The following is a 23,336-nucleotide window of genomic DNA, read 5'->3' on the forward strand; positions in this document are numbered from 1 at the left end:
CCGCATACCACAAAAAAAAAAAAAAAAAAAAAAAAAAAAAAGAGTGTGTAATACAATAAGAAAAATTATACTTACAGAAGTTTGGCAGTGACAGGGATGAGAAGAGAAGGTGGTGGTTTGGGGGGACAGCAAGAGACGTTTTCCTGACAAAAGAAATGTGTGACTGTCTGAGGGCAATGTAGAAGGAGCCAAAAGAGAGAGAATAAACTGTGGAGAAAGAGCTGATAATTAAGAGAGTAAGGCCCTGGGAAAGCAAGAATGAATGAGGCTAAGGATCCAGAAACAGGGAACAGCCTTAAAAATGAGGAGGGACAGAATAGTAGATAAAAAGAAAGGTATGTTCAAGTGCCAAGGGAAGGGGGACGAGCTTATGCCTTTTAACATTAATTTTCCATCAGTAACTTAGTGAGGTCACTGGGAGAGGAATAAGGATGAGGGAATGACATGGGAGGCTGGGAGCAAGGCAGAGTCCGGAACGGTCACTGAGCTCTAGTGTGCTTTAGGCAACCTGTTCGCAGACTCCATGGAGCCATCTCATGTTGGCAGAAGATAGGCTGATGACCTTGTGACGCTCTCCAGTCCACCCAGCAATCTCACCTTTGGATTGCTCACTCTCTCATGACCAATTAGAGAATTTTACTTGGTTGAGATAAGTTCCAATCATACTTGTGTTTACTTAAAAGCTGTTTCAAATGAATACTGCAGGCAGGCTGTCTAAAAGCCAGCTTTCCTCTCCATGTTTTAATTTGGCAATGTAGACCAACACTTGGTCAGCCAAACAGAGCAGACATGTGTGCAGTATGTTGATTACCCAACAGATCAGTGGGAGTTTAAAGTCATGATCTGGATATCAGTGATTTTATCAATGTTTATCATCTGATTAGAAACCTAGTTTTCTGTGATGATTAAAGGTTTTTTTTCCTATAACATTTTTTCTGGCTTTTACATGGAACTAAAATTTTAGATCATAAGTAACACAACATAGAACGGATGTTAAGAAGATGTATTGAAACAGAGTTTGACTCTTAAGCAATGGGCTTGTATACTGTGGACCTGCTTTCTTGACCTGAGCCACTGCCCTTCCAGTTGGTTTTGGTCTCCCCAGGACAGGAATGCTTTCCCTGAGACAACTGGGACGTGGCTCTGAATAGCGAGGTTGTGCGCCATATTCTAGGTTTTAGAACTTAAACTCTTTAGACTGGGTTCCTGGTTCAGAATCAGTAGCACCACCTCAAGGGGCTGGTGCGCACATGATGGAGGGGGGTGACCTGGATTGTGGGTGGTGGGACAGAAGGAGACAGGTCCAAGAGGATAGAACTTGGTTCTCTACCAATCTGAGAATCTCAGGGAGGAGAATCTGCAATGTGCTTGGGCAGGGTGAGCTCCAAGAACAACTTTGCCCCAACAGCCCTTGGAATAAACCTTGGTAATCACAGGCCACACCCTTGGCTCACTGTGTCCAGGGGAAGAAGAGTTTAGGGCTATTTCCACTGACCCAGTCCATGACAGTTCTAAAAACTCTTTTAAAACTTATTAAACAAAGCTCCAGAATAACAAAACATTTCTCTCAATGACTGTTCTCCACAAAAACCACTTGCCTCACACATAACTGTATCTTTCCTTGATTATTCTGATATTTAATATGCTTAGGAATATAATTTTAATGACCCACTTCTGAGGTAAAGTAGAATGGAAATGATAATGAATATGACCTTAAGTTGAACTTACAGGCATTTCAGGGACATCAGATGCTAGGACTAGAAGCAAAACTCCTCTACAAGTGGAAAAATGCGTTCATAGCCCACTGTACTGAGTGACTGGCCTCACCACAAACCCCGCACTCCACAATTACCTTAGAAAAGCTAGACACTTCTCCAAGGCCGCTGGCACCAGCCTTGCTTGAATTGGAATTGGTGCTTAGAAAACGTTAAGGTGTGAGAGCTTGGGGGCAGCAGTGTCTGCATCTGTGTGCCACAATGGCACCTGCAGTTGCTAACTGCTTGGGGAAAAAAAACAGTCTGTCCCCATACTGGAGTTAGTTATCAGGTCTGTTGGAAGTGGAAGAGAAGATGCTGAACAATTTTTTTTTTTTTTTTTTTTTTTTACACTGTGTAGCAACAGTTTAAGCAACAAGCATATGAAAATTAGTTCAATGAAAAAAAAATCAAATTGACCTGAATCAAATGCTGGGTTGATTAATGCCTAGATAACCACATTTGGAATCTGACATTAAGAAATACAAGGGATTTTCTGAAATGTCTTTTTACCATAATAAGAAACAAAGACCTGATTGTATTCACAAGGCAAAATCTGGTGCTTTCTCCACCATTTAGTCCTACATCCCAGGGACTAAATTTGTCCAGTTAATTGACTTTTTTTCCTCGTCAATGGGACACCTGGCCTCTTCTGCTGTATCCCACCACAGTGGTCTCCACAAGGCACAATCCACGTGCTTCCCTCTCCTTCTGTTAAGTATTGTTTTAATAGATGAAATGGGATCAGGCCAAAGAGACTGCCTCTAAGAACTTATTACAGGGAATGCATGAGAGTTTAGAGGTTTGTTAGCCGCAGGATTTTTTTTTAACAACTTTAATGAGGTATAATTGACATACAATAAGCTGCATATATTTAAAGTGTACAATTTGATAACTTCTGAAATCTCCACACATCTGTGAAATCATCACCACAATCGACACAGTGAACATATCATCCATAACTCCCCAAAATTTCCTTGTGCTCCTTTTGCATCTTCCTGCACCCTCCTCTGCAAGCAATGACTGATTTGCTTTTTGTCATTACAGATTAATTTGCATTTACTAGAACTTTATATAAATGGAATCATAAGTATGTACTCTTTTTTTGTATGCCTTCTTTCACTAAGCATAATTATTGGAGATGCATCCATGTTGTTGGGTTAGCAGTAGTAAATTCCTTTCTACAGCTAAGTAGTATTCTACTGCATGGATATACCACAATTTGTTTATTCATTCACCTGTGGATGGACATTGGGTTGCTTCTAGATTTTTGGTTATTACATATAATGTTGTTGTGAACAGTTATGTATGAGTCTTTTTATGGGCACAAGGACATCACTTCTCTTGTGTAACTGCCTAGGAATGGAATGCTGAGTCACCTGGTAGGTAGGTAAATTTAAGTTTTTAAGAACTGTTTTCTCAAACAATGGTATAATTTTATATTCCCACCAGCAGTGTTAGAAAGTTCCAGTTCTTCCACATCCTTGCTAACACTTGGGGTGGTCAGTTTTAAAAGTTTAGTCATTAAAATAGGTATTTAGTAATATCTTATTTTGATTTTAAGTTGCATTTCCTAATGATAAATGATGTCAAGTATCTTCATGTGCTAATTTTTCACCTATATATCTTTGATGAAGTCAGTATAAATGTTTTGCCATTAAAAAAAATAGGTTGGTTGTTTCTTATATATTGTTTTGAGAATTCTTTATATATTCTGGATACGAGTTCTCCAGCAGACATGATTTGCAAATGTTTTCTCCCACTCTGTGATTTGTCTTTTCATTTTCATAAGTGATTTTTGAAAAACAAAAAAGGTTTTAATTTTGACAAAGTCTAATTTATCAATTTTTTCTTTTATGGATGATGCTTTTGGTGTTGAATCTAAGATATCCTTGCCTAATAACCCAAGATCACAAGGATTTCTTCCTATGTTTTCTTCTAGAAGTTTTATAGTAGATCTTACATTTAAGATCTATGATCCCTTTTGAATTAATTTTTATATTGATGCAAGGTATGGGTCAAAGTTAATTTTTTTTTTGCATCTGGAAATCCAATTGTCTGGTACCATTTGTTGAAAAGACTAGTCTTTCTCTACCTATTGCTTTAAATTTTTTTAATTAAAAATTTCTTATTGAAATATAGCTGATTTTCAATGTTGTATTAGTTTCTGGTGTACGGCAAAGTGGTTCAGTTTCATATATATATATATATAAAGGTTTATTACAGGACATTGAATACAGTTCCCTGTGCTATATATGCAGTAGGACCTTGTTTTTTATCTATTTTAAATGTAGTAGTTTGTATCTGCTAATCCCAAACTCTTAATTTATCCCTCCCCACCCCCTTTGCCCTTTGGTAACCATAAATTTGTTTTCTAGGTCTGTGAGTCCGTTTCTGCTTTGTAAATAAGTTATTCGTATCATATTTTAGATTCCACAAATAAGTAACATCATATTTCTACCTATTACTTTTGCATCTTTGTCAAAAATCAGTTGTCCATATATCATACACGTATGGAACTATTTCTGGACTCTATTCCATTGAGCTATTTGTCTATCTTTGTACCAATTATCACACTGTCTTGATTACTATACCTTTATAATAAAATCAGATAGTGCTAGTCCTCCACTTTTGTTCTTTTTCAAAGTTGTTTTGGCTATTCTAGATCCTTTGCATTTCCATATGGATTTTAGAATAAGTTTGCCAATTTCTACAAAATAGCCTCCTAGGAGTTTTATTGTGATTACACTGAATCTTTAGATTAATTTGGGGAGACTGGCATCTTAACAACATTGAGTTTTCTTATCCATGAACAACAGGTATTTCTTGATTTATTTAGGTCTTTAATTTCTCTTAGTAATGTTTTATAGTTTCAGTGTCCAGGTTTTAATGTATTTTGCTAGATTTCTTTCATGTTTTTTGATACTGTTGTAAATGGTAATGATTTTTAAGTTTCAGTTTTCCAATGGTTTATTGCCAGTATTGATTTTTGTACACTGAGCATGTATTCTGCAGCCTTGCTAACTCATTTATTCTAGTAGCTTTATTTCTTTTTTTTTTGGCGGGGGATAGATTCCATAGACAATCAAGTTGTTTGTGAATAAAGATAGTTTTACTTCTCCCTTTCCAAAGTGATGTCTTTTAAAAATCATTTAATTTTTTTCCCCAAATGTTCAATTTGATTTAATTAAAAAAATTTATTTTGGCTTCTATGATCATCAAGGATACTGATCTATAGTTTTCTTTTCCTGTCTTTGTCAGACTGGGGTAATGCTGGCCTCATAGACTGAGTTGGGAAGTACTCCCTTTGCTTAAATTTTCTGTTAAGAGTTTTTGTAGAACTGCTATTATTTCTTTCTTAAATACTTGGTAGAATTTACCAGTGAAGCCACCTAGGCCTGAAGTTTTCAGTGTGGAAAGATTTTAACTACAATTTCAATTTCCTTAATAGACATAGGCATATTCAGGTTATGTATTTCTTCTTGAGTGAGTGGGGTAGTTTGTGTCTTTCAAGGCATTTGTCCATTTCAACTAAATTTTTAATTTTATTGATGCAAAATTGTTCACAATATTCCCTTATGGTCCTTTTAATATCTGTAGAATCTGTAGGGATGTTATCATTCTCATTTCTAATATTGGTAATTTGTGTCTTTTCTTTGATCAGTCTGGCTAGAGGTTTATTAATCTTTTCAAACAAAAGCTTTTGGTTTCATTAGTTTTCTTTATTCTTGGCCACAAGATCTGGGGGGCCTAAAGGCAAGTCTGTTTCAAATAAATTTAGCCTTATTGTATTATGCAGAATTGGGAATGACAGGCATCTCAGCCTATAAATTAATTCTATGTGAGCATTTCCCCAAATATGCTGATGAATAGAGTTTTAGGCCTCTTTCAGTCATCATCTGGATTCTGTTGTTCAAAATAATTTTGCATTTATCTTGATGAAGAGAAAAAATATACAGATTTAAAATACTAAGACTAAGCTGTTTGAGGCATTTTGGTTTTGTTTTCCATTATGGAGTAAAATCTGCCAATTTCACTTATTTATAGGAAGAGAATCTGAAATGGAATTTGGAGAAATATGAATTTATAGGGTCTTATTTTTTGCCCATATGCCATTAAGTACTTTGTAAAATTTAAAGGCCCATAAAAATAAGCTATGACTCAAATCCCAGGAAAGATCAACATTTTGGGAATAAAATATAATAAGTTAAAATTGGATTTTGCTTTCAGGAATTAGAAATATTAAGCTACAAGAGACCCTATATTTAATGGTATCAACATTTTAAAAATTATGGGTATGTTAGACACACCCTAGAAAAATAGGTAGCTAACACTAGTTTTTGTTATTTCACAGATTAAGATTTAATAAACATTAATTGTATACCTTCTGTACTGTGCCAATCACTTCACATAAGATTTTTAATCCTTCTGAGATATATACATATATAAAGAAATTGAAGCACAGAGAGGCTGAATAATTTGTTAAAGATCAAAAATTAGTAAATGAGACTGATAGGCAAACTCCGACTTACTTTATGGGCTCAAATATTAAAAGCTTTAATGTGAAGTTGCTTTGTTATAAATCAGCTTGGAGTGTGTCAATTTTTGCCAATTTTCAGTTGACTGGGAAGCAGGCAGACACCAGAAACTCTTGAATACACCATGAATCAATTAACTGCAGTTATTTTGCCAATATGCATGGGTAAATTTTAGAGTAATAGACCTCTGTGAGGGCGACTTAGCTCCTCACACATGCACTCACAGGGAAAGCTCATATCTCTAAAAGGCAAATAGGTTTTCTCTTTGGAATAGGACCTAACATAGTGCTGGCATATGGTAACTGTAAGGAGAATCATACCACAAAGCCAGACCAGAGTGAGTCAATTTACAATTTGAATAAACTTCAAAGGCAAAGTTATAACTGTTACTTGCTTTTCTCAAAGTAGGAAATAATGAGAATGTTCTAAGACGCACTCAAAGATTTACCCTAATGCTGGAATAAAGGAGATGCTTTCGTATACGTCATGCTTTCATTCATATTATACATCTCTTTTCCCTTAGTATTATATTTTAAAAAGAAATTTTAGGTAAAAAAAATTTTTTTTTTGTATTTGGATGTATTTTCCTTCTGAATTTGGTTCAACTATTTTAAGAAAAGGAAGCATCCTGTAATGATATCATTTGAGCTAAGCCAATTTCTTTTAGAAGCAACAAAAAATCTGCCAGATGTTGCTATTATGAAACTGTGATCTAGCATTTATAATTCATCTGACACCTGGATACACTGGCACAAACAATGGCTTTTTATATGATGAGGCAGTTCTAATTTGAGATCAGCACTTCATCTGTTTTCTTTGTAACTCTATTAGTACTAATGGGCAAGTCTAGGCATACGTCCATGGACTGCCTTTTGGCATTCTGCATGTTAGAAATGGTTAATAAGCAGGGAACACATTCCACCTGGGGAAGTTTTGCTAGCTGCTGCATAATTTTGCACTTATTTTTTAAAATGTTGTTGAGGCTTGGCTCTGTTTTGTGCTCCTGAGAGACTGAGGGTAGCACTAATTCGAACTGTCTGGCAAAAGCCAGAGTCATGTAAAGCATTAGTGTTCACTTGAAAGGTATTCGAAGAAGGCATGTTCTAATGCCTAAAACCACTATGTAGGAGATGATGAAACACTACCTTATAATTAAGTCAGCAAGAATCAAAATCTTTTTGTTAACTATAGTCTTCTGTTTTTGAATGAATAAATTGTCCCTTTTCAGCACAAAATAATCTACTTCACCAAAACTGACACCTATCATAGCCAAGCATTCTTTAAATACTGCAATTAATGTCATAGACTCACTTTGCCATGACTTGCCTGAACTCAGGTTATTATGTGTGAGAGTATTAAGTTGAAGGGTTCAAAGTTTTAAAAATTTATATTTTAATTTTTTTTTAATGTAGTATGACCAGATTTGAAATCGTACTAAAGGGGTCTTCAGACCCGGAACAATATTATTTTCTACAGTTTGTGAAGCATTCACCTATTGAGTTTTCATTAAAAGTCAACTTTTGTTTTCAGTTTCAGAACTAACTGAAATTTCTTACTGATTGTGAGTAGATTCTTTTGCTGACTCTAATATTTAGGTATGCAGAATTCTGCAGGTTGAATACGGGTATTTAACACATTTAATACTGTATTTAACTTAAGCCAAATTCAGCCATACAAACTCAGTCCCCAGCAACTCTCCCTCAATTAAAGGAAAGGAATTTTTAAAAGGTAAAAGTTGAAAACGAGGTGGGGAGAAAGGGAGGGGAGACAGTAGCAGGCTAAGAAAATTCAGAAAGATGGAAAACAGAAGGAAGAATAGCAGAAAATGACAGAAGATGAGAAGCTACATTGGGATGAAAATGATTTGAAAAGGTAACAGTTTTCCCTGTAAACCCAGAAAGGCTCAGGACTCAGAGGCCCAAGTCCTATTAGGAGGAAAAGGGGGGCTAAAAGTGAGAACTAGTTGTAAGTCTAGAGAGGCAGTGGTGAGACCTCTAGGGTCCTTTCCTATCTCATGTAGTCTTTCCTACCTCATGACTACCTTCTTGCAAGCAAGAGGTTCTCTGGAAAAACCAAACTTGATAAGTTCTGGACTTGGGAACACCATGCACAACTGGATTAATGATGAGACTGAAAACAGTACAGAAAAAGTAAAACTCTGCACACTTAACTGGGATTTCCCTGGACCTATTTCCTGCCGTGCTTCCAGAAAGCAGGCAGCCAGGGTTATAAGTACTTTCTGGGTATCACACTGGCAAATTTTTCTCTAGAGAAACTACAGAGCTGCTGTTTTTTTTTTTTAGAACTCCAGTTTACTAAGAAGTTGGACTTACTAATTAAAATTTTTTCATATTCAGTGAAGTATAATTTAAATATACTAAAATTTCCCTATTTTTAGCCTACAGGTTGATTAGTTTCGGTCACTGTTCATTTGGTTATACATTTGTATAACCACCACCACAGTGAGGATACAGAACAGTTCCCTCATCCTATAAAGTTTGCTCATGTCCTTTCGAAGTCGACCCCCTCCCCTGACCACTGGTTCCAGGCAACCACTGATCTGTTTTTCTACCACTACCATTTTGCCTTTTGTAGGGTTTCCTATAAATGAAATCATATATTGTATAGTCTGTAGTCTTTTTTACCCATTTTCCCCATTTTTTTGAGAAATAATTGGCATACATCACTGTATAGGTTTAACGCTACAGCATGATCGTGTGAATTACATATACTGTGAAATGATGACCACAATAGGTTTAGTTAACATCCACCATCTCATATAGATAAAATAAAAAGAAAAAAAATTTTCTCCTTGTGATGAGATTTTTAATTTTATTTTATAAATTTATTTATTTATTTTTGGCTACATTGTGTCTTCGTTGCTACGTGCAGGCTTTCTCTAGTTGCGGTGAGCGGGGACTACTCTTCGTTGTGGTGAGCGGGCTTCTCATTGCCGTGGCTTCTCTTGTGGAGCACAGGCTCTAGGCGCACAGGCTTCAGTAGTTGTGGCACGCAGGCTCAGTAATTGTGGCTCGCGGGCTCTAGAGTGCAGGCTCAGTAGATGTGGCACACGGGCTTAGCTGCTCCATGGCATGTGGGATCTTCCTGGACCAGGGCTTGAACCTGTGTCCCCTGCATTGGCAGGCAGATTCTTAACCATTGTGCCACCAGGGAAGTCCCTTGTGATATTTATCTGACTTTTTTCATTGATCATGATTTTAAGACTCATCCATATTGTTGTGTATATTAACATTTCATTCCTTTTGCTTGCTGAGTAGTATTCCATTGCATGCATGTACCAGAATTTGTTCATCTGTTCACCAGCTGATGGACAATTGGTTAGTTTTTCATGCTACCCCTTTATAGTGACACCCATTCCCCTCCCCCACTATCTCCAAACCCTCACAACCAATAATTTATTCTCTATCTCTATAATCTTGTCATTTTGAGAATGTTATATAAATGGAATCATACAGTATGTGACCATTTGAGATTGCGTTTTCTTCACTCAACATCATGCTCTTGAGATCCATTCAAATTGTTGCTTGTATCAGCAGCTCACCCCTTTTCATTGCTGAGTAGTGTTCCATGGTATGGATGCACCAGTTTGTTTAGCCATTTACCTGTTTCAGGACATTTTGTCCCCTCCCTCCTGCAATTTCTGGCTATTATAAATACAACTTCTATAACAATACTTTCATATTTGAACCAAGTTTCTTATAAAAAACATACTGTTACATCATGTTTTATTTAGACCATTTCCATTTTTAATGCAATTATTGGTATGTTAGGGCTGAAGTCTGTCATTTTACTGTTTGTTTTCAATTTGTTCTATTTTTTTTCTTTCTGTTTTCTTTTCCCTGCCTTCTGTGGATTACTTGAACATTTTTTAGAATTCTATTTTGATTTATCTATAGTGTTTTTGAGTGTGTGTCTCTATGTAGCTTTTTTAGTGGTTGTTCTGGGTATTACATTACATATCTTGTTACGGTCGACTGGTGCTGACATTTTAGTGAAGTGTAGAAACCTTACTTCCCTTTACATCCCTTTGTGCTCCCCCATTTATAATTGTCTTAACTATTTCCTCTACATATATTGAGAACATCAAAAACTGTTACAATTTTTGCTTCAACCATCAATTTAGAAAACTGAAGAGGAGAAAAGTCTATTGTATTTGTCCATATTTTACTTTCTGTTGTTCTTTTTTCCTTCCTGATATCCCAAGATTCCTTCTTTTATCATTTATTTTCTGCTTGAATAATTTCCTTTAGCCATTTACATCTATGATCCATTTCAGGTAAATTTCTGTGAATGATATAAGGGTCAGGGTTCATACTTTTCTATATAGATATACAGTTATTCCAATACCATTTGTTGAAAAGTTTCCTTGCCCCATGTCTTGTTTTATAATTGTTTTCTGTGGGGGAAGTTGTCATTAGAGTTTTAATCCCTCATTTGTGGAAACAGCAGTTAAACTTACTTCCTTTAAACTTTATTTCACCCTTTGAAATCTGAGGATGTTACCTCAACATATTATATGAAAAAGGAACAGTTATAAACTTTTATTTCAGCCATAAAAAAGGTTTAAGTTAATTTTAGGATAAAAATATGTGAAACCAAAAATATGGATATTTTCAAATGCCTATGGATGATACCTTAAAATACTCAGTAAAGAAGTTTGTAAACAAGTGTCCTATTCTCAGTTTAATTCTTTTAAAAAAGTTGACATGGGAATTCCCTGGCAGTCCAGTGGTTAGGACTCCATCTGTGCCTTCACTACCAAGGGCCTGGGTTCAATCCCTGGTCAGGGAACTAAGAACCCGCAAACAAAGCAGTGTGGCCAAAAAAAAAAAAAAAAAAAAGTTGACATGGGTTCAGTTTAATTCTTATTAAAAAGTCTACATGGGTGACTTTACCTGCCATTCCTCTCATTCCACACTGTTTTGATTACTGCAGCTTTGTAGTATTGTCTGAAGTCTGGGACAATTATGCCTCCTGCTTTGTTTTTTTTCCCTCAGAATTGCTTTGGCAATTCTGGGTCTTTTATGGTTCCATATAAATTTTTGGATCATTCTAGTTCTGTGAAAAATGTCATGGGTAATTTGATAGGGATTGCATAAATCTGTAGGTTGCTTTGGGTAGTATTGCCATTTTAACAATATTAATTCTTCCAACCCAAGAGCATGGGATATCTTTCCATTTCTTTAAGTCCTCCTTAATTTCCTTTATTAATGTTTTATAGTTCTCAGTGTAAAAGTCTTTCACCTCCTTGGTCAAGTTTACCCCTAAGTATTTATTTTTTTTGGTACAATTTTAAAAGGTACTTTTTTTTATTTTTTTTTTTACATTCCCTTTCTATTTCATAGTTAGTGTAAAGAAATACAACTGATTTCTGAATGTTAATCTTGTATCCTACTACTTTGCTGAATTCATTTATTAGATCTAGTAGTTTTTGTGTGGAATCCTTAGGGTTTTCTATATATAGTGTCATGTCATCTGTATATAGTGACAACTTTACCTCTTCCCTTCTAATTTGAATATGTTTTATTTCTTTTTCTTGTCTGATTGCTGTGGCTAGGACTTCCAATACTATGATGAATAGAAGGGGCGAGAGTGGGCATCCTTGTCTTGTTCCAGATTTTAGTAGGAAGGCTTTCAGCTTTTCACCATTGAGTATTACATTGGCTGTGGGTTTGTCATAAATACCTTTCATTATGTTGAGATATGTTCCCTGTGTACCCACTTTGGTAAGAGTTTTTATCATGAATGGATGTTGAATTTTGTCAAATGCCTTTTCTGCATCCATTGAGATGATCATGTAGTTTCTGACTTTTCTTAACGTGGTGTATTACATTGATTGATTTGCATACGTTGAACCATCCTTGTGAACGTGTGATGAACCTCACTTGGTTGTGGTGTATGATCTTTTTTATGTGTTGTTGGATTTGGTTTCCTAATATTTTGTTGAGAATTTTTGCATCTATATTCATCAAAGATATTGGCCTGTAATTATCTTTTTTGGTGGGATCTTTGTCTGGTTTTGGTATCAGGGTGATGGTGGCGTCATCCCAATGTCTTTGGGAGTGTTCCCTTCTCTTCAATCTTTTGGAAGAGTTTGAGAAGAATCCATATGAGTTCTTCTCTGCATGTTTGGTAAAATTTGCCTGTGAAGTTATCTGGTCCTGGCCTTTTGTTTTCAGGGAGTTTTTTTAAATTACAGATTCTATTTCACTTCTAGTGATCAGTCTGTTCAAATTATCTATTTCTTCTTGATTCAGTTTAGGTGGGCTGTATGTTTCTAGAAAGTTGTCCATTTCTTCTAGGTTGTCAAATTTGTTGGCATATAATTGTTCATAGCATTCTCTTATTTTTTTTGTATTTCTGTGATATCAGTTGAGATTTCTCCTTTTTCATTGCTTTTTTCTCTTTGGGTTCTCTCTTCTTCTTCGTGAGCCTGGCCAGGTTTGTCAATTTTGTTTACCCTTTAAAACAACCAGCTCTTGGTTTGATATTTTTCTATTTTTTTTAAAAAAAATCCTTACATGTTCTTTAAGTGTGAACACCACATTATGAAGATTGTGATTTTAATTTTTAAAGATGTCCACTTTTATACACCAAAGACATTAAAAGCAAGTCAACCGCTTCATCTGGTATTCAACTGAATAAAGAGTGATTTTTTTTTTCTTTTTATAAATTTATTTATTTATTTTTGGCTGTGTTGGGTCTTCATTGCTGTGCACGGACTTTCTCTAGTTGCAGCGAGTGGGGGCTACTCTTTGTTGCGGTGCGCAGGCTTCTCATTGCAGTGGCTTCTCTCATTGTGGAGCATGGGCTCTAGGCGTGCGGGCTTCAGTAGTTGTGGCACATGGGCTCAGTAGTTGTGGCGCACGGGCTTAGTTGCTCCATGGCATGTGGGATCTTCCCGGACCAGGGATCGAACCCGTGTCTCCTGCACTGGCAGGTGGATTCTCCACCACTGCGCCACCAGGGAAGCCCAAGAGTGATATTATTTCAATGCAGGGGCAAAATTGGTTGAGTGTACTTATTAAGACAACAGAGCCATCCAGTGAGGAGCCTTTCAAGTGAAATTTTGACATTATTATATTCAAATTGGATGTGAGGAAGAGTAATTCTTTAAGAAATGTAGAGCCACTGAAAGTTTTTGTCTGTCTGCTTTAAAGATTTTTGTAAAAGAGAGTAACAGCTTCATATCTGAGCATTCAGAAGATTTTATTAGCAACTCAGGACATCCTACATGGTCTTGATGAAGGGTGGTGAGAGCCTCAACAAGGCTGAACCAGGTGGTCATTCAAATTTTTTTATTCACTTGTTATACGTATTTATTAAGGGTCTGCTACATTCCAGAGACTAAAATTATAATTGCATTAGATATTATTAGGGATATGAAGATTAATATAACATAGACCCTTCTCCCAAGAATTCTCAGTCTAAGTAGAAGGCAACAGACATGTACAAATAGATAGATTCTAGTGTACAGATGCTACCAAAGAAGTCTGTACACGGTTCATAAGAATACAAATGAAGGGGCCAGGAAAAGGTTCAAAGATTACTTAGAAAGAATCATGGAATAAAATATAGTGCTGAGAACAGTGCCTGGTACATAGTAAGTGGTCAAGAAATATCAGTAATGATGACTGCAGATGGTAGTGGGATATAGGCATGGAGGCAGGAAATAGCCTGTGCATAGCATAATAAGACAATGTGCAGGATAAGAAGTGCTTTCATGAAGAACTCGTATGCGTTCATCTATCCAGAAGTGAGAAAATATGCTTGCTGCTCTCCTTTAGTCTCAGTTAAGCTTTCTGTTTCAGAGACAATGGGCTTCAAACTTCTCCCTCATGTATTTGCCGAAAGATGTCTGAATAAAAAAAGCTAATAAATATTCAAACAGGAAGCAAATATATAATTTGCTGCAAAGAGTTTAAAAGTATAAGCTCAACCTTGTGACCAGCTTCTCCAGATACTACTCAAATCAACTAAAATTATTCAATAGGTCTTTTCTTTAAGAAGCTGATTGGAGCAATCAAAAACATAACCTCCAGTGTTTGTGTATGTAGGGGATGGGGTCGATGGAAAAGTCACTGCTAATGGGTATGGAGTTTGTTTTGGGGTGATAAAATAATCTTAAATTGCTTGTGGTAATTGCACAACTGTGAATATACTAAAAACTACTGAATTATACACTTTAAATACATTTTTAAAAAATTATGAAGTGAACTGATAAAGCTGATCAAGTGATTAATGGAATAAAAAACAAAACAAAACATAACCATACATAAGATGACCTAGTTCCAATACTGGTTCCTAAAAACATTTTTACTTTTCTTTCCAACAGATACTTGAGGCCAATTTATTTCAATTTCAAAGAGGCTCACTGTTCTGACAAATATGTTTGACGTGCCAGAACCCATTCACTGTTGTGGTGCAGATGAAACAGGCTAAAAGTGTCAACCTTACTTTTTCTAGGCCATTTTAGCCACTGGTGCCAATGCCTTCAACTTGTAAACCCAGTGCCATCCAATTCTCAATTCTCCCAGTACTGACCAAGGCCTGAGATGAAGGTAAGAGGGAGCCCAGAGCATTCACATCTCCCAGCTCCCACTGGGTTTGACTGGATTATATACCTGGGTTTCTGTCTGGTCTCTCTCTTTTTTAAAAATAAATTTATTTTATTTATTTATTTTTGGCTGCATTGGGTCTTCGTTGCTACACACGGGCTTTCTCTAGTTGCGGCGAGCGGGGGCTGCTCTTCATTGCGGTGCGCAGGCTTCTCATTGCGTTGGCCTCTCTTGCTGCGGAGCACGGGCTCTAGGCTCGCGGGCTTCAGTAGTTGTGGCTCACGGGCTCCAGATGCGCAGGCTCAGTAGTTGTGGCGCACGGGCTTAGTTGCTCCGCGGCATCTGGGATCTTCCCTGACCAGTAATGTAACCCGTGTCCCCTGCCTTGGCAGGCAGATTCTTAACCACTGCGCCACCAGGGAAGTCCTCTGTCTGGTCTCTTGATTAGCCCTGATTATGCCAACCAGTAGAACTGAGCCATTGTTCTCAACCTCAGAGGCTTGCCTGGTCGGGCCCTGATTCTTTCTCTAGGGGTTAAGCTCTACCTCCTATATTTCAGGCATAAAGTAGGGTCCTCCCCAAATGGGAAGACCACGTGCTGGATTTCAGGCTCGGCCAACACCTAGAGAGTTTTGCTGTTCTACACTAGATCAAACCTTCGAGAACAAGCCAAGTTTGCTCCGTTACATTAGATGGTAATTTAGAGTGCTGCCCACTTCACTTGGAGGCCAGTTCACTAGCCAGCTCAGCTAGCCTAGTTTCAGAAACCAACTAGTTCTTTTTCTGTTCCATTTCCAGGAATCTACTGCTGAGATTTTAGCAAGTCTTATGGCTGAGTCCATCAGAGCTGTGACATAAAGGTACCTGGCACAGCAATGCAATGCTCAGTAAATGCTAGGTCTTTTCTTTCTCTCATATCAAGTCAGTTTAAGCTTGCTCTACTTACCTGGTGTACACAATCTAAGAACTGTAGGAAGACTGGAGTGAAACCACTGCCCTGACAGCTGAGGGTCAAGCTGCTCCGCTGACTGAATTTATGACCAAAAGAGAGCCACTCTTTTTCGACCAGCATCCGGAAGCCTTCAAGTGTCCTATAAAAGGGATCACTGAGTAACTGAACCAGGGAGGTCACCTAGGGTACAAGCAGGTTGGATACTTCATTACTTTCAGTCCTGAAAAATTCCTGCTTCTAAGACAAAGCACTTCCTTTTGATGACAGCTAATTAACAAGCAAAGTTACCTGGATGGCAAATTTGTTCGCTAACTGTTCCAGGACAGCTAAGTGAATTAATTCTACAAACTTTCCATTAAAAACTAAAAGACTCAAATTCATTTTGGCTACATTTTCCTTCAGAGAATTAAGAATTTAATCCTTGCCTGGCCAGTTTGCTGACTGTGGCCTTCTCCTAGGTTAATAAGGTCAGAGGATCGGTTCAAACCTACATCTACTTTTTGGCAGATGTAGATTAATGTTTTACTGTAGATTATACTCGTACTTTTCCTTTTCACTCTGGAGTGAGTAAAGAAGGGGCTTACAGAGAACCAGAGAAAGGACTGACAAAACATGGGAAGGATGGTCCATGTCCTACACCGCTGGTCATGCTTGCATGATGCTTCTGTGGTGTGGGAGCCTGATGCCCTGAGCCAGAGCTCCAGGCTGTGTAGGGCCTGGAAACTCACGGCACAGAGCTTTTTGACGGATACCAGGTGGTGTTTAACAGAGGACTTTCTCTGTCCATAAACACATTAGTCATTATACAAAAGATTCATCTGCAGAATTTTACAATAACTGAATTAAAATACAAATATAAAATTAAATATCTAAAAATATGTTTTAATAATTTACTTGTGCAGTGATGTCCCAGCCTTCTTCCAAACACACCAAAACCGAGGAACCATTCTCAAGTACTTCTGATACAACCACAGCGAGCTGCAATATCCTGTGAAGCTAAGAGATAAGAAAGGAGGCCACAATTAGACCAAGTGCCTTCTGAGCACCAAGAACAGACTTGCTATCAACCTTAGATAATCAAACAAGTTAGGGATTAAAATATTTGGACAAAAGAATCATATAAATTTTAAATACTTTAAGTTCTTTGTCAAAATCAAGATTAAACAATGACACATTTTAAAACAATGTGTTCAAGTGATAATGAAATAAACTGACCTTACAAGATTCCCCTCAAAGCAGAAGAGCTATAATTCTTTCCAGTGGAAAAGAGTGAGGTTCTAAGTAGCCCTTGCAACACAGTTATTAGATTTAAAATTTGTTCTTATGTGATATAGTGAGTTCTATTTCCGACCGCTGCACAACTTTGTAAATATACTAAAAAGTACTGAATTGTATACTTTTTTTCATTTTTAAAACCTCTAATATTAGAGAAAATATACCTACAAAAAAATCTCAGGAGAAAAAAAAATATTACAAAATAGATATAATGCATCTCCCTAGAGAAATTACAAAAGATATTGCTTCTATCAAATGTGAATTCTATACTAAAGTATTTGTACTGTGTATTAAATGGGAAGAAAACTTTTATTTGCACTCAGCTTTTTAAGCCAAGACAACTGACTCCAAGTCCCTAATGAACAATTAGGGTGTGAGCAGAGCATACAGATGTCAAAACTAAATGTGTAACATTCTGGTTTAAAAAAAATTTTAAACATCACTTGACATAACTTGTAGAATGAATCCAACTCTGAACTAAAACAAAACACTCCCACCTCCGTATTTTAAACAGAGCTAGGATTTTTTTTTTAAAATTAATTATTTATCTATTTTACATTTGGTAGTATATGTAAGTCCAAGTCACTCTCTCAGTTCATCCCAGAGCTAGGCTATTTTAAACACAGGAACAAGGCACATGTCCTCTCCAAGAATGGGAAGGTCCTCACTCACTGTTCCTATAACACAACTCTTACCAGGCCTGTATTCTCTCGGGCTTAGCATGTGCTCTGAGTTAACTTTTAAACTGCCAATATCCCAAGTGGGGCAATGTTTTCCATTGTTTTTAGTCACTAACTTCTGATATGAAACCACTTTGAAGTAAGGAGTAGAGCACAGAATAGGAGAAACATAGATGGACAGGTTGAGTGGTAGGAACACTTTGGGGCTGGGGCTTATAACTTAGGGACAGCAGGGAGTACTGATCAGCTACTTCGATGGGTACTCAAAGTATCCTGAATTGCCTTAACAGTAATTAACATAGCCTCATATAATAGCTAATTGTATATGTGGTTGTTTTCCTAAAGTTTAAGTGCCTTGAGAATAGTCACTGCCCTGGGTACTTACACCATTTCCTGGTTTTTTTTTTTTTTTTTTTTTTTTTCTTTTTAGTCCAATGTACTGTGGGAAACAACCCTTTTTCCTCCTCAAGAGAGGCAGGAGAAAAAAAAAAAAAGAGAGGCGGGAGGCTTGGAGGTCGGTGTGGACAGGGGATAGAGGGGCTGTGTGCTCCTACAGGGGGAGAAGGAATAATTGACATAGCACCAGGGGCCTAAAGACAAGGCTGAAGGCTGTATTGCAGAGAGGCTCTTGGCCAAATATCTGCATCAGTGTCTAAAACATGCATGTCATAAATACCTTTCTTTCTGTGGTTTGGAAGAAATGTGGGTTAGGTGTGCTGGCATACCTATTTCTCCTTAATTTCTCAATAAGTGTTCAATTAAAAACATCCCAAGCTTGACTTAGCTGAAGGAAGGATATGTGGTTTTTCCTAAACCTTAGGTAGGCTTCAGGGCATCCAATGTGCCTTTGTTGGGCTGGCTTGGGAGTGAAGCCACAATCCAGAGACACGGAACAGGCAGAGACAAATAGAAAGTGAGAAAGTAAGAGGAAAAGCCTCTTGGAGTCACCTAGAAATCACATCCTGTCCTGGATCCTCACTCTGTTAGTAACAGAGCAGGAGCCCTATAAATACATGTTGTTTAAATTTGTTGTATATCAAAAAGTTTCCATCTAAAAATAATAATCTCCTTCTTAGCATCCTAGGGAGACCAAGCAAGTTTCAACAACAGAGAGAGAAAAACCCAGGGATGGAGAATTCTACCCCTTCATTTCCTATATCACATGGTTCCCTGGAACTGAAAGGCCTTTATAGAGGGCACACAATCAAGGGAGAATGTCAGGTAGTGGGGAACACAATATTTTTTTCCTCAAATATCAATTCTGTATATCCACTTGGGCCTCTCTTTCCTTGAGTTATAAGACAAGCTGCTCCAGACGTTACCTGTGGGAACCACTCAGAGTCTCCCAGGGCTCTCAGGAAGGTCACTTCTGAGTCAGCAGGGATGGTGCTTGGGACACAAGCTCTCATCAGTTTTTTAAAACTGGCTTTCACTTGTCGGATGTCATGAAATTCAACAGGAACAAACTCACAATTTAAAGCAAATTCTAACTTGAAGTTCTGTGGATGAAGATGCAGAGAATTAGGCAGACGACGTGTTATAGGTAAAAGAACAATGTCTTCAACAGGGTAATGCTTAGCGATATACAGTTAGTTGAGGCCAAAGAGCTGCAGGGGCTGCAGTGGATCAAGAAAGTCAATCTTGTTTCGCTGAAGCGTCAGTATTGCTGGAAAGAGCCATTCAGTAAAGTCTAGTGGTTTGACTTAGCTTGCTGTCATTCTGAGAACTTGAAGAGGCTACTAGTAGACTGGAACCTGATGGAGCTTATAGGACCAAATATAAGCTACTTAGAAGGCCATGAACCTGGAGGTCTAAGGAGGAACCAATGACGCATGACAGCATGATTAATCCAAAACTGTAAACTAAGTCTCCCCAAGATGTGAATTGTAATTAAAAGGTAATATGCTGTTGAGGTTCCAGAGCTCTACAAATTAAAGTTTATAGACATACACATTTGTTTCTTATTATGCAAGTAAAACACAGTCATTGTGAAAATGAAAAAAAAAAGCAGAGATAAACACTGAGAAGAAAATAAAAATCACTATCTCACTGTCCTACGACTACTAATATTGTAGTTATTCTTTTAAAGCCAATAATAAAAAACTATATACAGTAAAACATGAAAGGCTTTGTTGATTTCTATCTTTTGGAAAATATTTTTCACTCAGTATGACACATATATCAATATGTGTTTCAGTATTTTTATCATTTATATTTTTAACCCATATGGAATTTTTTCTATGTGAGTTTGCAATTGTAACTAAAGAATGCTAAATTGGTGGCCCATTGAAATAGTTTATTTTGGTAATCTAGTTGCCTACTTCTGAAGATTTAAAAGTTCTCTAACTTCTTATGCCAAAGAATGAATTAATTTTCTCATGTTCTTTTCACTTTCTTCACATTCTGCCCAAATTACTCTACTGGATCATCTGCTTTTCTAAGAGTAAACTGCTTTTTGGAGATTGGCTCTACAATAATATGAATGTACTTATTTAGCACTGCTGAACTGTACACGTTAAGATGGTAAATTTTATGTTATTTGTATTTTACCACAATTTAAAAAAATTGCTGCCAAAGACTTATATATTGGGTCTGTTTCATGTTTTATATTGGTTACTTTATTTTTTAAAGGCCTATTAAAGTTTTAAAATAAAAAGTAAAAACCCCCAAGGTTTTTTTCTTAAACAGCATTCCCAATATATATTAAGAAAAAAAAAGTTTCTTTGTCTTAGTAATTCCACTTTTAGGAAGCTAGCCTAAAGAAATAATCTAAAATGTAGGAAAAAATCCTCTAGTGGATTGTATCTCAATAAAAAATAAAAATAAATAAAAAGCTTTATGCTTGAAAATGTGACTGCAATTTTACATATTGATGATAACGAAAGAAACCGAAACAACCAACAAAACAGAAAGTTACGGGACTTCCCTGGTGGTCCAGTGGTAAAGAATCCACCTTCCAATACAGGGGACGCGGGTTGATCCCTGGTAGGGGAACTAAGATCCCACATGCTGCGGGGCAACTAAGCCCGTGCACCACAACTATTGAGCCTGTGCACCTCAACTAGAGAGCCTGCGTGCCACAAACCACAGAGCCCACGCGCTCTGGAGCCCGCGTGCCGCAACTACAGAGCCCACGCGCTCTGGAGCCCACGTGCCACAACTAGAGAGAGAAAACCCACACGTCACAACTAGAGAGAAGCCCGCATGCCATGCCAAAAAGATCCCTCATGCCGCAACGAAGATCCCACATGCCACGATGAAGACCAGACACAGCCGAAAAATAAAAATAAATAAATAAAAAGAAAATAAATATTAAGAAAAGGACTGAATGTTTAAAAAAAAAGGTATGCAGTGATTAAAATAAATATGAAATCTATTATACAACATGGAAAGATGGCTTGAGATAAAGAACTTAGCACTATGAGAACACGAGTTCTTTTCTGTTAGTTTTTTTAAAAAAATCTTTTTTTGCTTTATTTTAAACGTTCTATGCAATTCAAAACATACTATTACAATCCAGATATATTTACCAAGACATTTAAACATTTATATTCCTGAGTATAGTTCCCTGTGCTATACAGTAGGTCCTTGCTGGTTATCTACTTTATTTTTAAAAATTTTCATTGGAGTATAGTTGACTTACAGTGTCGTGTCATATTAGTTTTTTTTTTTTAAACTTATATAAAAAATAGTTTACTTTTCAGAAAAACTAGATTCCTTTCCATTTCCCAACCATACTTGAGCTAGGTATACCTACCTTATAAAGCAGGAGTTATCAACCATAGTGTTCGACACACTGTTAAGATTATGAAGAATTTGTTACTAAGATATTAAAAGTATGTGAATTAAAAAAGGTAAATAAGGGCAATTCCAGATTGTTTAGAATGAGTCACTCTCACTTATTTGCTTTCCTATGTTTCCTTTGTTGGGATAAAAAGGTGTGGAGCTGCAACTAGGCAGCACTGTGCTGGCTAGACTCTGGCACACGACAGACAGATATGCACCCATACTCTACAGACACAGTTGAATTAATAAAAAGCAAAATGTGAAGGAATATACAAAAATCCTAATAACTATTGTGCCAGAAATTATGTTTGGAATTATGGAATTATGTTTTTTAAATATAGTATTTTATTGATGAAAGAAAGAAAGAGAAAGGAGGGAGGGAGAGAGGGAGGAAAGGAGGAAGGGTCCCAATTGGTCAGTCTTTCTTACTCATATATGCATGATCACACAGCTTATCTGAGGACTGATGTGCAAAGGGAATAGCAGAGGTGAGCATTCAGGAGACAAACCTTGGGGAGTGACTCAGATCATAAATAAGAGGTGTGCTGAAGTGTGCAAAGTCTGTGCTCTGGGTAAGACACTGGTGCCAAGGAGGCTGTTCAGGCATCCCTGGACTACTGTTGAAAAATGTCCCATCTATTTTCTGGATATAAAATTATCTGCTGTATCAGAAGACACATGGACATATTTAAAAACTGAGCGTTACCCAGCAGTTTCATTCCCTCTACCCTAAAGCTTGGTGACTAAGTGACTGCAGTAGTCCAGGCAGTGGGAGAAGAGCTAGCAAAGCCAGACTGCCACTGAAGAGCTGACTCAGTCACTGGCATCCTGAGGACCAAGCATGTGGGATCCTGCTCACAGCCTCCATTTTACAGTTCAGCTGAAGGTCTGTCTAGATTGTCCACTGCTCACTGGGGCACTGGACTAAACTTTGAGGGGATTTCTGAATTAACAAATACTTTAAGGGACTTCCCTGGTGGTCCAGTGGTTAAGAATCTGTCTTCCAATACAGGGGACGCGGGTTCGATCCCTGGTCGCAGAACTAAGAGCTCACATGCTGCGGGGCAACTAAGTCTGCGCACCGCTACTACTGAGTCCACACGCCACAACTAGAGAAGCCCGTGCGCCGCAACGAAGAGCCCGTGTACCGCAGTGAAGACCCAGCACAGTCAAAATAAAAGCAAAAACAACCCCCCCCCCAAAAACCCCAATACTTTTATTTCCCACACACCTGTCAGTAGTAATGAAATTTATTCTGTAATGTGTGAACTGCAAAAACATTAAACCCCAAGGAATTATTGTTGCTTTTGGAGATAGAGACTATCTTTACAATTTATGGGACTTGAGCATAGTGAAGCTCTTTAACATAATAATTTAAAAGTAAGAATAAAGGGGCTTCCCTGGTGGCGCAGTGATTAAGAATCCTCCTGTCAATGCAGGGGACACTGGTTCGAGCCCTGGTCCGGGAAGATCCCACATGCCGCAGAGCAACTAAGCCCGTGCACCACAACTACTGAGCCTGTGCTCTAGAGCTCGTGAGCCACAACTACTGAAGCCCGTGTGCCTAGAGCCCATGCTCCGCAACAAAGGAAGCCACCGCATTGAGAAGCCTGTGCACCGCAATGAAGAGTAGCCCCTGCTCGTCTCAACTAGAGAAAGCCCGCGCAGCAACGAAGACCCAACGCAGCCAAAAATAAATAAATTAATTAAAAAAAAAAAAAAAGTGGGCTTCCCTGGTGGCGCCGTGGTTGAGAATCTGCCTGCTAATGCAG

General features: G+C 37.5%; 1 protein-coding gene across 4 annotated transcripts in view; it reads right to left on the bottom strand.

Moving 5' to 3' along the window:
* Positions 1–23,336, bottom strand: part of SBF2 (SET binding factor 2) — a 519,569-nt gene that overhangs the window by 14,702 nt on the left and 481,531 nt on the right. For all 4 annotated transcript variants that reach the window (XM_024119088.3, XM_028501227.2, XM_024119087.3 and 1 more), the window contains 3 exons: positions 19,101–19,277; positions 16,718–16,819; positions 15,818–16,003 (listed from right to left, as the gene is read on the bottom strand). In XM_024119088.3, the coding sequence (XP_023974856.1) occupies positions 15,818–16,003; positions 16,718–16,819; positions 19,101–19,277 (465 nt within the window). The remainder of the gene's footprint in view (positions 1–15,817; positions 16,004–16,717; positions 16,820–19,100; positions 19,278–23,336) is intronic.

The sequence above is a fragment of the Physeter macrocephalus genome, chromosome 16, assembly GCF_002837175.3.
Source record: "Physeter macrocephalus isolate SW-GA chromosome 16, ASM283717v5, whole genome shotgun sequence".
Taxonomy (NCBI): Eukaryota; Metazoa; Chordata; class Mammalia; order Artiodactyla; family Physeteridae; genus Physeter; species Physeter macrocephalus.